General features: G+C 33.1%; 1 protein-coding gene across 2 annotated transcripts in view; it reads right to left on the reverse strand.

Moving 5' to 3' along the window:
- Positions 1-17281, reverse strand: part of PIK3C3 (phosphatidylinositol 3-kinase catalytic subunit type 3) — a 227165-nt gene that overhangs the window by 192161 nt on the left and 17723 nt on the right. For both annotated transcript variants that reach the window (XM_074208286.1, XM_074208287.1), the window contains exons 5-9: positions 11829-11915; positions 9987-10082; positions 7621-7692; positions 5091-5195; positions 4034-4126 (exon numbers count right to left, since the gene is read on the reverse strand). In XM_074208286.1, the coding sequence (XP_074064387.1) occupies positions 4034-4126; positions 5091-5195; positions 7621-7692; positions 9987-10082; positions 11829-11915 (453 nt within the window). The remainder of the gene's footprint in view (positions 1-4033; positions 4127-5090; positions 5196-7620; positions 7693-9986; positions 10083-11828; positions 11916-17281) is intronic.

The following is a 17281-nucleotide window of genomic DNA, read 5'->3' on the forward strand; positions in this document are numbered from 1 at the left end:
ATTTTGTAATTCTCTCTATTTCTTCTTTAGTCCTAAATTCTTCCTTATTCATAATCCAACAGATAAACTAATTCACGCTTTTAATTTGCTGATGGTACCACCCTTTATGTGTAAATTTTGTACCCATTTTGATTTTATCTTGGTATATGGTGTGAGACGTTAGTTTATATTTAGTTTCTACCATACTGTTTTCCAGTTTTCCCAGTAATTTTTGTCAAAAAAAAAGAGTTTTTGCTTCAAAAGCTTGGCTCTTTGGGTTTATCATATATAGATTATTATGGTCATTTACTATAATGAAATTTATGGCCAATCTATTCCACTGATCCACCAAACTCTTTAGTAAGTTTGCTTTAATAATTACTGCTTTATAATACAGTTTGAGATCTGGTACAGCCAGACTATGTTCTTTTGCATTTTTTCCCCATTGATTCCTGTGGTACACTTGAATTTTTATTCTTCCAAGTGAATTTTATTACTTTTTCTAGCTCTATAAAATAACTTTTTGATACTTTGATTGGTATGGTCCTGAATATACAGATTTATTTAGATAAAATTTTCATTTTAATTATATTAGCTAAGACTACATATGAGCAAATAATATTTTTCCAGTTTTTTTAGATCTGACTTTGTGTACCAAGTGTTTTATAGTTGTGTCCATACAGTTAAGTTTGCCTTGACAGATGGATTTCCAAGTATTTTATATCATCTACAATTTTTTAAATGGATTTCTTTTTCTATCTCTTGCTGCTTGACCACATCTGAAAGTCCTCATACCTAATCGGACAGCTGTAAAATGCTTGTCCTTCCTCTGAAGTTCAAAAACAAAGCCTCAGGGGTAGCTAAGTTGCAGAGTGGATAGAGAGAGCACCAGCCTTGGAGTCATGAGGACCCCTGAATTTAAATACAGCCTCAAACACTTAATAATTACCTGTGTGACCTTGTGCAAGTCACTTAACCCCATTGCCTTAATAAATAAAATTAAAAGAAAAAGAAAGAAAACAAAGCCTCAGTTAAAAAAGAATCAGGGACTTGTCTAAGGTCTGAAACAACCTAAATATAAAATGGGCCCAGAATAGAGATGAGAAGAATATACAAGTATTTTGACTAGAATCATTAATTCAAAGTATATTTCAACTCAAACCCAATCCAACACCTGTGCCCCATAAATTTTAAGAGAACTGCTATTAGCATTGAAGTTCCCCAAAAAGCTACTGATTACCCTTTAACTAACAAAAGGAGGGCTCAAAATGGGAGCCTTGTTAGATTACTAAACACAAACCTATAATCAGAAAGATTAATTAAAGCATAAAAGGAGACCAAAGAGAGGGGAACTAGTCAAGAGGCTATTATAATAGTTTGAACAAACTCTATATGTTATTTAACATAATTACAGTAAAAGTGAAACAAGGGAAAAACAAGAAAGGTAGAAAGCAGGTTGAATAAATAGAACTGGCTATAAAATCAAAGATAATTTTAGTCAGTCAACAAATATTTAATTAAGTGCCCACTATATATCCTAGGCATTGTGATAAGCTCTGGAGTTGCCAAAAAAAAAAAAAGATCATCTTTACTTTTGAAGATCTCAGAATGTAATGTGAGAGACAACATGCAAGTACACTATGTACAAATATGCTATACATACTGGTTAAATCAGAAATAATCAACCAAAGTAGGTACTGGAATTAAGAAGGATCAGGAAAAACTTCCTGAGATCTGAAGGACAGGGAACTTAGGAGGCAAAGATAAAGAGGGAGAACAGACATGGAGGACAGCCAGTGAAAATAACCTCAGTTTAGCGATGAAATATCTTATTCAAGGAACAGTATGAAGGAGAGTGTCACTGAATAAAAAAATATGTAGTACAGTAGGAGGGGAAGGAGAAAAGATATGTAAGGTATGAGAAGTCTGGACTGTTGGGAGGGGGGGTTGCTGTTAATAGGACAATTTATAAAGGGTTTTGAACATCAAACAGAGGGTTTTATATTTGATTCTATGGGTCAGTCACTGGGGTTTATTATGTAGGAGAGGATGACTTATCAAATCCGAAATTAAGGAAGAATCACTCTGAAAGTGGTGTGGAGGACAGACTGAAGTGGAGAGAGACCTGTGACAGACAGACCAACCAAAGCCTAGTCCAAGCAAATTGGTAAGTCGGATAAAGGGGACAAGAGTGAGAGTCAAGAATGATACTAGGAAGTTTGGAAGGTAGGAGACTTTTGAGGAAAAAAATACTGAGTTCACTATTGGACAAACTGAGTGTAAGAAGTCTACAGGGTATCCATTTAGAAAGACCTGTTTTAGGTGAAGATGTGACTTTAGAGGTCAGTAGGAAGGTTAGGATAAGCATTTCTGAGAATTATTTAGCATAAAGATGATTGAATCCATGAGAAAAGATAAGATCATCAAGTCAAAAATTGGAAAAGAGGGCCTATTTTCAAGGTAGGATCTGGTTTTCAGGGAAAATAGAAATATAAAGAGAAAGAGCTAGTAGAAAAGGGAGTGCATATTTATTAGTATTTTTATTAGTAAGTACATTGTTAGTGGAGCTGTGAACTCATTCAACCTTTCTAGAGAGCAATTTGAAATTATGTGCTTACCCTTCAATCCAGCAATACCACAACTGGGTATATACCCTGAAGAGATTATGAAAAGGGGTAAAAACATCACTTGTACAAAAATATTCATAGCAGTCCCATATGTGGAGGCAAAGAATTGGAAATTGAGTGAATGTCCTTCAATTGGGGAATAGCTTAACAAACTGTGCTATATGTATTTCATGGAACGCTATTGTTCTATTAGAAACCAGGAGGGCACCTGGGTTCAAATCCAGTCTCAGACACTTAATAATTACCTAGCTGTGGGGTGGCTGGGTGGCGCAGTGGATAAAGCACCAACCCTGGAGTCAGGAGTACCTGAGTTCAAATCCGGTCTCAGACACTTAATAATTGCCTAGCTGTGTGGCCTTGGGCAAGCTACTTAACCCCATTTCCCTTGCAAAAACCTAAAAATGAATGAATGAATGAATGAATGAATGAATGAACAAATAAAAAATAAATAAAAATAATTACCTAGCTGAATGAATGAATGAATGAAAATAAATAAAAAATAAATAAATAAAATAATTACCTAGCTGTGTGGCCTTGGGCAAGCCACTTAACCCCGTTTGCCTTGCAAAAAAAAAAAAAAGAAACCAGGAGGGATGGGAATTCAGGAAAGCCTGGAAGGATTTGCATGATGCTGAGCAAGATGAGCAGAACCAGAAAAAACACTGTACACCCTAACAGCAACAACCTTGATGAACTTGCTCATTCCATCAGTGCAACAACCAGGGACAATTATGGGCTATCTGCAATGGAGAATACCATCTGTATCCAGACAAAGAATTGTGGAGTTTGAACAAAGGCCAAAGACTATTACCTTCAATTAAGGGGGGTAAAAATGTTATTTTATTATGTAATTTTGCTATCTCTCATACTTTATTTTTATTTCTTAAGGATATGATTTCCATCCCATCACATTCAACTGAGATCAATGTATATCATGGAAACAATGTAAAGACTACTGTGGGAGGTGGGGGGGGGAGTGAAGCAAGAATGGGGGGATAGTAAAACTCAAAATAAATAAAATCTTTCTAAAAAAAATTTATTAGTATGAATAGTTATTGAACCCATTCTTTAAACTCTTTCTTAAGAAGTCAGTTCTTAATTATTAATACTTAACTTTATATAAAGTGCAACTTTAATATAACTAAATAGTTAGAACACTGAATTTAGATTTTGCTTTATGAGAAACTGGGTATTTCACAGAAATTTTAAGAATTTTAATATAACTTGATAAAGAAACAAACATGGGGGCGGCTAGGTGGCGTAGTGGATAAAGCACCAGCTTGGAGTCAGGAATACCTGGGTTCAAATCCGGTCTCAGACACTTAATAATTACCTAGCTGTGTGGTCTTGGGCAAGCCACTTAACCCCATTTGCCTTGCCAAAAACCTAAAAAAAAAGAAAAAAAAAGAAACAAACATGCAGCTTACCTTTTCTTGATTAGTGAGGTAATATCTAAACTTCCAAACCAGATCTTGTTCTTCATATGTAAGCTGCTTTGTTGGTGGATAACTTACAATGATCTATTAAAAATAATGAAAATTTATTTAATTTGTTAAAAGCTAAATTCCATTTTTTTAACTTAATGATAAATTATTTGAATGAATACTTTCCAAAATAAGGAAGATATACAAGTATCTTAGATTTAAATATGTCCCTCACATTTAAAAGAATCAGAGACTTAAGATAAATAACTATAGAGCTAAAAGGAACCTTGGAGATTATCTGGTTCAACCACATTTTCGTATTAGCAAACTAAAGTCTAAAGAGGTGAAATGGCTAACCCAAAGGTAGGTAAGGGAGGTAGATGCAAACCTGACTCCATGCAGTCAGGTAGTAGTAACTAACTACATCAAAATGTCTCTTTGGTTTCACAAAGTTTATGAATAAGATAAATAGTACTGTTAGTCCCTGATTTTAGCTTGCTTGGACTAAATGCTCTGGTTTTTAAAGGCTTCTCACAGTCTTTACTCATTTACTTGAAAGAGTACTGCTGGTGCGGCTAGGCGGCACAGTGGATAAAGCACTGGCCCTGGAGTCAGGAGTACCTGGATTCAAATCTGGACTCAGACACTTAATAATTACCTAGCTGTGTGGCCTTGGGCAAGCCACTTAACCCCATTTGTCTTGAAAAATCCTTAAAAAAAAAAAAAAGTACTGCTTACTTCAGAACAACTTGCCAAAAATAAAGCAATAAGTCCTATTTTTTTCATGAAGTGGCAAAAATATTCAGGAATATTTTTAAGAGAAAGAACCAACTACGGTCCATTGTAATTGTAATTGTACCAATGTAATGGACCTTTGAAAATGATCTGGGAGGCAGAGGAAAAATAAAAGAGAAACTGAAAAAGCTTAAACAGGTCATGATATTAAAATTACACTTAAGAGAAAACATATATAAGCAACACTTTAAATTATTAAAATCTCTGTAAAAAATCACTAACAATGAAAGTTATAAAATGCACATAAGAAACAACATTAACTTACATTTAACTGATCTCTAGTGGCAGCATTAGGTTTGAGATCATGGTCAGAGGGTCCACTTCTTAAACTTCGGGCAAGCTTGTGATGTTTGCTCTCAACTAAATTCTCCTTCAAATAAGTTTAAATTATTATTAAGAATATGTAAGTTATAATAACCAAGTTGTAAAGATAAAGGCAGAACAATTTATCATAATATGACAATTTTATAGAATACATCATTTTATTTATTTAGTCTTTAATGTTCCCATTAAATATGCATCATCGACTTGAAAATAGGGATAATTGAGGGAGAAAACTATAAATTACTGAACACAGAATGATTTATCTAAAAAGAAACAGACCACTCAGTGTTTCAGTTGAGGGAACTGAGGCTAGAAGAAATTAAATTATATAACCAAAGTCACATGGTCATCAAACAGCAGATCTGGGATTTGAACCAATGTCTCTTGTTTACAAAGACAAAGGGGAGAACAGGACTCCACACAACTTCCAGATTTACAATAGCACAGAATTTTAGAACTGAAAGGGAATTCAGGGTACCTTTAGTTCAATCAATACACAAAAAGCAACCCTCAAAAAAACTAGCCCAATTCAGTCCCTGCCTGGGGACTCCCTAGGAAAGGAAATTTACCATCTCTCTAGGTAATCCATTTCTCTTTTAGAAACCTCTAGATAAGTAGGGAATCTTTTCTCATACTGAATTTAAATTGCAAGTTAAGCCCTTTGCAATTACTACTTCCTGTTCTGAGTCCAGCCCTCTGGAAAACAAAACAAATTTAGTCCTTCTCAACACAATAGTCCTTTAAGTACTTAAATCAGTCTGTCATCAAGAATTTGTTAAGCACCTACTATGTGCCAGATACTGTGCTAATTTCTGTAGGTACAAAGATTAATTAAAAAACAATCCTTATTCTCAAAGAGCTTGCAGTCCAGTGATCTCCAGACTACATTAAAGCCTCAAAATATACTTTTGTGAAGTATTTCTCTAGTCAAAGATTTTCATTATCAATGATAGGAAAAGTGTATTTCTACCCTAAGAAACACAGAATTCAAATACCCACTTTTGTTTTCCATATGAATTCCCTCTTACACATCCTAAATGATTCAATTCCTGGAACACCCATAATTAAAATTACCTACTGGAAGATTTATTTCTCTATCAATCCACTGATCTTAATTTTGAAATAAATTAATATTCAAGGTGTTGCAAAAATGTTACTGCTATTAAAGCTTAAAACTACATCAAGACTCTTGAGATAAATTTGTGTTTTAAAAATCCAAAAGGAAATCAGTAAAAATACTTAACAAGGCACAATCTCAGGGGTGGGATGGGTGAGGGATGAAAATACATATTTATAATTTGAAAGCTAATAGCAACTTAATATGAAGACCTAGTTGCTACTCTAGAAACGTAAGAAAAAAAGAGAAACACACACACACACACACACACACACACACACACACACACACACAGAAACATAGCGAAACCACACTGCCTAAAACAGTTAAGAAGCTGCAAATAAGTAAATTATAGTTTCCTCCTTTAAATGTCAGGTCTTATTTTCTTTTAAACATTTTGGATAGCAATTTTTCTAATATAGATGACACACTTGCCTGCCTCCCTAAGCAGGGGATACTGAACATAATTTAACCTTTTTTTTGATGACTAAGGGTCACTATTATGAACATCAATTATTGTACTGTGCTGTAATACAGTTATACCCTGAGGGGCTATTGAAATATACAGGGTAGTTTTCTTCTATATTAAATGGCCCTAGGAGGGCTGTTCTTTTTAGTTCCTTTCTGCTTTTTTATAGTTTGGGGGGGGCATTTTTTTGGTTTTCAATATTACTGTCAAGTTGTCAGTAGTGATTTCTTGCTCCTGCAAATGTGCCTGTCTATAGCAGCCCTACCTACTCCTCTATAATTTTCTGATTATAAGTAAAACAGCTCTGAATAAGGGCCTGTCTTATGACAAAAGTCCATTAGGTTTAGAGTACAGACTTTGTGACATCTATATGGTGGTTGCTGCTAAAGATGTTTTTCCCTACTTAGAATCAGAGACTTAAGAGTTGACAAGATTCTCTAAAATCATCTAATCCTCCATCCAAAGCAAGAATTCTCTCTAAAATATTTGTAAGAGATCCAATCCTTTGAACAAAATTTCTAACAGGTAATTTCATCACTGCATTGTAAAGAAAGTCATTTCATCCCTGCAAAACTCTAATTTCTTGTCAATTATCCTTCTATAGAGTGAACAGCTTCTATACACTGGTTTACTTTTACTGTAGTAGAATCAATTCTGTGCTCTCCACAGGTATAAAGAATAAAGTCAATTCCTATTTCATAGCTGCCCTTAAAATATTTGAAAAGAGATAACACAATCCCACTTAAATTTTTCTTATTCTCCCTAGTTTCTTCAATCATTTGGGTATTCTAATAAGGTTGAGTTAAGATTGATATAGTCATATACATATATATATTGAAAACAGCATAAGGGAAAAAAAGAATCATCCTAGAAAATATAACTCACCATGGACATCTGGGGGTCAGGCACTTTCACTATCTCAAAACTCGTTAAAATTGGGGATGACTCATCACCATCCTAGATGCCAAAGAAAGGAGGAAGAAAATACAAAACTGAAAAAAACCAACAAAACTTTAATATGTTCTAGAAATAATGAAGAACAATAAATGGATTTTGACCCAATTATGATGTTATATTTCTTGCTAATTATGAAAATTCCTGTATTTCAATTAGAAGGCTTCTAAGAAAAAAGATTGAATGTTTCTAACTTCCTGTTTGGGGGAGAGGCATAGGGACAAGGTATGAATTTAAGGAAAATCAAAGCCTATGAATGAAAATGCGCAACAGATTTTAAAGAGTTGAGATTCATGGGCAATGGTGTTTTATTTATTTATGAAAATTTCATAAGGATAAAAAGGGGTACTAGAAAAGAAAAAGAAATATGTACCGAATATAAGAAATTTGAAAAATAGTTCGAACTATAATTAAAATGACACGCTGGTTTCATTTCTGCAGAAATCAATTAGATATGGTGAGCTCAAGAAAAGAAAAAGAAAATGTGACACATAAAGTGTGGTTCAAACAAGGACTTCTTGCAGTGGTGGCTGATTTCACATGGTTCCCAATCCATACACAGTTCAAGATTCAGCAGCACAACTCCTCAGAGAAACATTTACTCAAAAGTATGTAAATCTTAATGATAAGAATTTGTGAATTAATTCTAAAGAAAACTATCTTTAACACAAGATAGTCCTTGCTTTTAAATCCCCAAGTCAGGAGAGTAAAGCAGCATAATAAATACTGTGTGTTTATTATTGGTTTTTGTGATCAATTCTTAAATTTATGCCAAGCTATTATACTGATATATCGATAATATTATACTCTTTAGTCAACCTGCAATAAAATCCAGAAAAGTTGAAAAAGAGAACTATTTATACTTTGACTTCAGTACAGTAATTGAGTCTTACAGAAAACCACAAATTCCTATAGTCACTGCTTACCAGGTTAGTTTTCAGTGACAACACCAGAAAACACATTTATCAACCCAACTGTGACAAGTAATCTTCACTTAGACTATCTGTCACAAAAGACAGGTGACAAGAAAGTCTATTCCCATTAGATTCAATACACTGGACTAGCAATCTTTACACTAAGTAGAAGAATGACAGGTTAGGTAGACAGCCACTAATTTATGAACAACTTCCAGGGAGCAGTAGAAAGGGGTCAAAATATTGTTGAAGTACACTTTCAAAGGGGTCAAAATATTGTTGAAGTACACTTTCAAAACCCCCCCTTCTCTCCAGATGTGTTACCACATTATTCTCATTATCTTTTATTGGATTACAAACATGAGACCAAGAAATTTTATTTTTCAAATTTAAAAAAGAGTAGAATATAATAAGTACATTGGTACATGACATTATTATGTCATGCTGAGAAGTCATTTTCATCTTAACATTTCACTCTTTAGTGTAGACTTTGTTTATAAAATATTAAATATTAAGCACTCGATCTTTTTTCGTCTGAACTGTCATTAAGGATTCATTAAGTCTATTACTCAGAATCTTTAACTTAAAAGCAAGAATACATAGTCAAAATAAAGCACAAAACAGAATGAAGAGAGAAATAAAAAATATTTTAATTCTAAAGTTCCAACACACACACACACACACACACACACACACACACACACACACACACACACACCTTTCTAGCTTTCCATCACAAATCTGTTAAGGAATTTGGAAAGGAATAGCACCATCTTAAACAACTTAAGGAAAAATAATATTAAAGCATAGTTAATTTGTCATTTCTAAAGCAGCTTTTTTCATAACTACAGCAGTATAATATTAACATTAATATTATGCTATTTATTCAAAATTTTTGGACACATTTCCAGAAAGATAATGATTTTTAGAGTACTATTATCAGTAAAACTCTCTAAAGGGTGAATAAAATTATTTCCCATAATAAAAGAAATAAAATTATAAATAATCCCTTGTTCTCATTCAATTTAGCATTCAAAAAACTATGTATGGTTTTTCATTTTAACGAATCATTAGTATTTAATTTTATGAGTATTGCTGATGTCTTCCTTGCCAATTTGAAGAACAATAAATCAAAAAGTTTTAATCACTTGCATTCTTATTGAATTCTATAATCTAGAACTGCATTACAGTAATGATTGGCTTTTGTAATCTTGTTGTAGCTATACTATTTGATTTGTAGGTGACATAAACAGCTGTTGCTGACAGCTGTCTGCTGCTATCTTGCAACCAAATAATTCATCTCAGCAGGAATGTCAATAATTTTTTTAATGTTTTTTCCTCAATCTGTTTTAAAGAAGCCATAAATGAGTCTAAGGTACATACCTTCTCATAATAAACTATACCATATTCTTTATCTTCACATTTGACACATCGAAACTCAACCATTAGGTACATAAAATTAGAACTTCGTTTTTCACTCTATTAAAAAAAGAGAAACTGTATAAAATAAAGGTAGTTACCTTTATATTTTGTATTAATATAAAGTTTGGATCTAAATATTAAATAAAAAAATATTTACCAGTAAGAGTATAATTTTTATTTATATCAGCACATTCATCAAAACATTTAGTTCCTATTATTACAAAAACTTCTTTCTCAAATCTCACTTCGGAGGTATTTTATATAAATAGAAACATAGAAAGACTTCTGTTTCCTACAGTAAAAACTTCTTAGGATTAGTTATTTAAAGCAAAGATATTTAACAGTTCAATCACAAAGGTAATTCCAAATGTGAAACTGAATATTAGTTTAGGAAAGACTGCTGAAAGAATTTGAGGCAGGAATCTTGAATAAAGAAAAATAAGAAAACAGGATTTCCTAAATTCAACATTTAAAAACACACATAGAAAACAGAAAAAAACAATTCTACTAAACTTTTTTTTAAGGTTTTGCAAGGCAAATGGGGTTAAGTGGCTTGCCCAAGGCCACACAGCTAGGTAATTATTAAGTGTCTGAGGCCAGATTTCAAGTCGGGTACTCCTGACTCCAGGGCTGGTGCTCTATCTACTGCACCACCTAGCCGCTCAATTTTACTAAACTAAAATGAGATCAGTATATAAGAAGATAACAAATATTTATTGGGAATTCATTTTTACAAAAAAATCTAGTGGTAATAACATTTCAAAATGATTAGGAAAGAAAATTCCCCTATTCTCAAATTCCAATTAAGTAACATCTGAGACCATAGTGGAGAAAAACAGAGCACTGAATTAGTGAACAGGAAAAAAAAAACTCATCTTTATAAGAATTCACTATAAGAAAAAGATTACTTAAAGTTACTACCATCTCCTTTTCCAGATGATGAGACTCTAAATTAAGTCTCTCTGTACCCTGTGGTGCTCATTATAGGCTGGGCCATACTACAGAACTGATATTCTTCCCTCCTAATTTGATTAATATAATTGTTACTTCCATTCTCCAGACACAAAATGTTAGGCTTAACATCTGGTACATGGTGACACCATATTCAAAAATAAATCTGTTAAAAAAAAATTCTGAACATAACAGCACTAATTCTAACCTTTGCTAAGAATTTTCCATGCCATTTTCATATGGAGATGGTCAAAAACAATCGCTGAGGTTACTGTGTAATATTCCAAGGTTCACTAGATTTCTCTAAAAAGTATATTAGAAAACAGCAACAAAATGTGTGAACTGAAGACAAAGGGATAATTTATGTGACAATGGTCATCTAAGCTTATTTGGAATGCGAACAAGGAAATTGGGTATAAATACTAAACTTTACAGACACCCTTTCCATAATGTGAGATGTCTGAAACATACATTGTCCCCTTCCTGGTTCTAAAGTCAAAGAAAGAAATCACAGGTGTTCCAAAAAGATTTCCAGGTAACAAGTCCTAAAAAGACAAAGTAGAACATTCACATATATGCAGGATATCTGACCACCCAATACTACCAATAAAGAAATATAAATACAAAAATTAACAAAAACACATTTTAAAAATAAAATAATACAATTGCTGCTGATCTCTAAACTTTTATGAAGATGTGTAAGAAAAAAGTGTGTGCATATACACACACATGCAGATATATATATATAAACATAAATACCTTAAATATAAGAAATAAAGTTTAATTGGCTGTGCTGTTTAAGATTTAATTAATAAGTTACTTATTAATAAGAAAATAAGGAAGATGACCCACCTCATTAATCATTTCTATTTCTCTAAATGTCAGTCTGTCCAGCCAATCCACTTTTACCATATGACCTTGTCGATGAGCCTTGGTGAGCTACAAAAAGAAAAATAAAGTATTTTAAAAGAAACATTTTTATTAAATAGAAAAAAAAACTGAAATTCTATAAGAAAATAAGCTGAAATTTTTTGGAAAGGAATTCAGAATTATACTAATAGATTAGCTTAAGATGTCCATAGCATTTGGCTCACGGATTACATTACTAGGCATATATCTCAAGGAAGTCACCGATTAAAAAGGGGGAAAAAAAAACTCTCATATACACCAGAATATATAAGAGCAGTTTGTGGAGCAAAAGTCTAGAAACAAAACAGATATGCAAGCTAAGGAATGTCGAAACAAACTGTGGTACATGGACATAAGGAATTTCACTGAGATTTAGGAAAGGAAAAATAAAAATACAGAAAAATACAGAAACATAGCAAACTGATAAAAAGTGAAGCAAAGTCAAGAAAACAATATATATAATGACCACTAATGAAAATTGTAAAGAACAAGAGGTACAAACAATAATTGTTGTCAAATAACAAGGAATAAGCATAGCTTCTGAGAGCAATGAGAACACTACTCTTTTGCAGATGTAGAAGATCAAGGAATGTTGAGAAATGCATTGGTTTTAAAATTTTTTCAATATATCAATCTATTCTGCTACTTGTTTATCTTCTTTTGTTTTTCTTTAAAGTTTTTGTATTGTATATAAAAGTTCTCTGGAAGGTAGGGAAAGAAAGGGACACAAAAATTTAAGGAATGAAGGCTCTCCACAGTATGTCCTTTTGTCTTTCTTCACATACAATTCATATCAATCAATCTTATTTTTCCATCTCCAAGCCTTTATTTTTACTGTATCCTCTTCATGTCTACCTACTATGAAACTTATTACATTCTATTCTATTCTAAAATTTTGTATATATTCATGTCACAATTTACTTAGTCCTCTAAGTAAAGAGGTTATTTTACTCATCTCTAACACCCTTATTTTGCTTAATATGTACACTCCACATAGAAAGCAGTCAATAAATGCTTTCTTAAATAAATTGAATCAAGAAAAGAACAATGGTGTAGGGGGTCAGGATTCATGATTCTGGCTTCACCAATAACCATCTATGAGATTTTTGGACAAGTCCCCTAACCTCTCTCTGTATTAAAAGATTTTCCGACAGAAAAAAATGGGTATATAAATACTTCCCCTACTTCACAAAATTGTTATTAAGTTCAAATCAAATGAGATAATGGGTACTTTAAAATGTAAAATTATAAAAAAAGTGCACACAGAGACATATAGCTACACACACACACACACACAGGTTTATATGCGTTCATTCACCTCATTGCACACACTGTCAAAACGTTCCTAAAAGAGTTATAATAAAGAATGCAACAGTTCCGTTTCATTCAAATTTGGAACTGATCATCTACAGCTGTCTTCTTTCCATGAAAACTAAAGTCTACCACCAAATGTAAAAACTCAAGAAAGAATGCTGTTGTGTGATTTATTCCTGTCATGAAAATTTACATTTTATTATAAGCTAGAAATGTCAATGACCTAGATCTTTCCAGACAGAAAAATCTGCATTCTGTTAAACAGCAGGGTAATGGCACCACAATCTGTTTTGAAATTGGTTCTCAAGAAGTAATCCTCACTAGGGTGCCTATCCCAAGAAAGAGATAGGTCAAGAAAGTAGCAAATGCCTCATTCTAGGCCCTGGGATTTATTTCTATGGAATTCACAAACAGTCATAATATAAAACACTGAAGGGCAGCATACTGTCACAGAAATAATGGCATAATTATTGTGCCTCCATCCCTTAAGTCTCCAAGAATTAAACAGTATGGGGTTTGAAAAGCCATTAAATTGAAAGAATCCCTAAAAACCAAATAATAACATGTCCACAAAACTGCTTGGAGAACTAGTCATGTATTATCAGATTTAATGGGAGGGCAGAAGCATTTTCAAGGGCAGAAGGAGAGAAGGAAAGAATAGTAGAACTGTACTCTAGTCTACAAAAGGCCAAAAAAAAATGTACCTACAAAACTAGTACATCCTGAAAAGGAAGAATAGTGGTAGATGAGAGAAGACAAAAAAGATAAAACAGAAGAGTTTTAATGAATAAGTAATCCTTTATATTTATAGACATCTTAAAATTTTTAATGAATTTTCAAATATTTCCATTACTTTACTTCATCCTCACAATCAATATTTATGGTATGGTATAAAAAAGTGAAGGATCTGAAGTCAGAGTAGCTGGAATACCTGTGATTCTGGCCAAATCACTTAACTGCCTCTAGGTCTCTGTTTCCTTATCTGTAAAAGAGAAGAGTTGGACTAGATAGCTTCTGAAAAGTCCAATCCTGTTAACCTGTAAACCTATGAATTATGAGTGATCCATGAGGAAATGCACGCTCAGGACAATTAAACCACTTGGCTCAAGGTTAGAGGAAATAGCCTTAACAGAGCAAGCATAGAACACAAATATCTAGATTTCTAGATCCATACTATTTCTAGTATACCACAAGTCAATTAAGTATTAAGTAAACATCTAAAAAATAAATAAAGAGCACTAAGAACTAAGAAAGAAAATAGTGTTTACGGGCATATGTCTCTATCACTAAACAATGTCAAATGGTTTTTCTTAAATGTGATCCCTTTTTGACAATTCTGTGAAGAAGGAATGAGCAAGAATTCTATATGAAGACGGGCTGGCTAGGTGGCACAGTGGATACAGAACCGGACCTGGAGTCAGGAGTACCTGAGTTCAAATGTGGCCTCAGACACAAAATAATTATCTAGCTGTGTGGCCTTGGGCAAGCCACTTAACCCCATTTGCCTTGTAAAAAACTAAAAACTAAAAACTAAAAAAAGAAAAGAGAGAGAGAAAGAGAGAGAGAGAATTCTATATGAAGACTAACATGGAAATATATTAAATACAACTGTACAGGTACAACTTTTGTCAAATTGTTTGGTATGGTAAAGGGAGTGGGAAGGGAGGATAGTAGAAAAATTTAGAACTCATAAATTTGTAAATGAATGGATGTTGAAAACTACCTTTGCATGTAATTGAAAAAAATAAAAATAAAAAATAAAAAAATAAAATTTAAATTAAAAAAAGAATTCTACATGAAATACTGAGATGACTGCTCTTTACTGAGTATACACACACATAGACAAAACAACTCAGTGGGTTTACAATTCAGACCTTCAACTGCATAAAACAGTATCTATGTTTCATATAGTCCAAAAAGTCAATTACTATGTAATTTAGAAAATTAGCTCATTCTTCCTATCCCTGCATTCCCAAAAACATTCAAACTATATGTTCATGAAAGTGAAAATGTCTAGGACCAGATCAAGAGAAAAAGGGTACTGTTGGTTTATGTAATAATATTAGAACATAAATCAATAGGCTTTTTTAGGGCTTAATCTGAAACTGGAAAAAACTCATTTGGTTGGGGGCACCTAGGTGGCGCAGTGAATAGAGCACCAGTCCTGGAGTCAAGAGTACCTGAGTTCAAATCCGATCTCGACCTCAGACACTTAGTAATTACCTAGCTGTGTGGCCTTGGGCAAGCCACTTAATCCCATTTGCCTTACAAAAATCCTTAAAAAAAAAACCTTCATTTGGTCTATTTGTGATGGTAGGTCTCAAGACAGAATTAAAGTTTTGGGAAGCCTTAGACAACAATAAGCAATTCAATAGTAAGATTCAACCATCGTAACATTAGGTAAAAACTGTTTCCAAAGGATTCTTTAATGTCCATTGTTATTAAAATAGCCAGCAAAAACCAAATTAAATGGTCAAAATTAATAAAGACTATACATAGTCAAAAAAATTAGGCAATTCTACAGTTTTTTTGATGTAGTGTTTTTGATGTAATGTTTTTTTGATGAAGATGATGCCATTTCATTTTTACTGACCTCAAACTTCTCTTGTAAGCAAAGACCCATGTATCTTTTCAATACAAACATTTTACTGGTACTGCTTATGGCAGCAAAATATGGAATATCATCAGTATCACTAATACTCTCAAGAGGACAAGTATATGGTGGACATGAATAGGCTGTATTATGTTACCAAGGGGAGCTCTAAAGAAGAGCAGGCATTAAGGGTGTCATTAAGGAATCATCTGTTGGGAAGAAAAGATGCCATGGTCATATGACAATTGTAGGGAATTACATAACTCAATGATCTACTAGTACTGTCAGGATTCCAAAGACAAACTTTTGGAAGAACATAGATAAGAGTCACACCAGTCAGGCATACATGGCAGGGCTTTGATTTGCATGCCTGGAAGGAAATCCTAAAGGAATGAGAATAAGAATTTGATCTGAGTTATTTGAGTAACACATTCTACACACAGCCTAGATGATAGTCAAAACCTGCCATATATATATATATACATATATATGTATATATACATATATATATGTATATACTTATTAGAAAGAGAAAAATGACACTATAAATATCGTTTTGCCACAGATTGATAGACAAGTGCTATTCCCCAAAAAAAGCAATCAAGATCTAACTTTAAGGTAGAATAATTCTACTTTTTGGGGCAGCTAGGTGGCGTAGTAGATAAAGCACTGGCCCTGGAGTCAGGAGTACCTGGGTTCAAATCCGGTCTCAGACACTTAATAATTGCCTAGCCGTGTGGCCTTGGGTAAGCCACTTAACCCCATTTGCCTTGCAAAACCCTAAATAATAATAATAATAATAATTCTACTTTTCTTTCACACAAAGCTATTAACTGCATCAAACCTAAAGGTCACAATAAAGGATATTTCCCAAGGGAAAAAAACTAAGTTAATGAGTTAACTGAAAGAACTTGAGGAATTTACCCATAAACTCTAAAAACATACAAATTAAAATTATATTCATTACAGTCAGAGACTAAGATAATTTACACTTTAATATAATTAACTTAATGAATCAGATTCTCCTTGACATAAAGGCTAAAAATTTTTATGAAAAGAAAATCAAAAATCTGCAAAACGGAAGAAAAAAGGACTCTAAAAATTGAATTAAATTTCTGTGAACAGGCTATGTGAGTGAAGAGATGAGAATGGTTAAGAGAAAAGGTCCAGGGGCAGAAAACAAAAAGATTAGGCTATGCACTAGATATGGGAGCCGAGGGAGAAAAACAAGCCAAGGATGACACAAAGATTGGGAATTTGGATTACTACAATGATAATGCTATCAAAAGAAATGGGAAAAGTCCTAAATCATTATTGATTAGAGAAATGCAAATTAAAACAACCATGAGGTACCACCTCACACCCATCAAATTGACCAATATGAGAAAAAAATAAAATCATCAAAATGAGAGGATGTGGGAAAACTAGAACACTAATGCACTGTTGGTAGAATTGTGAACTGATCTAACTTTCTGGGAGAGCAATTTGG

The sequence above is a fragment of the Macrotis lagotis genome, chromosome X (genome assembly GCF_037893015.1).
Source record: "Macrotis lagotis isolate mMagLag1 chromosome X, bilby.v1.9.chrom.fasta, whole genome shotgun sequence".
Lineage (NCBI taxonomy): Eukaryota > Metazoa > Chordata > Mammalia > Peramelemorphia > Peramelidae > Macrotis > Macrotis lagotis.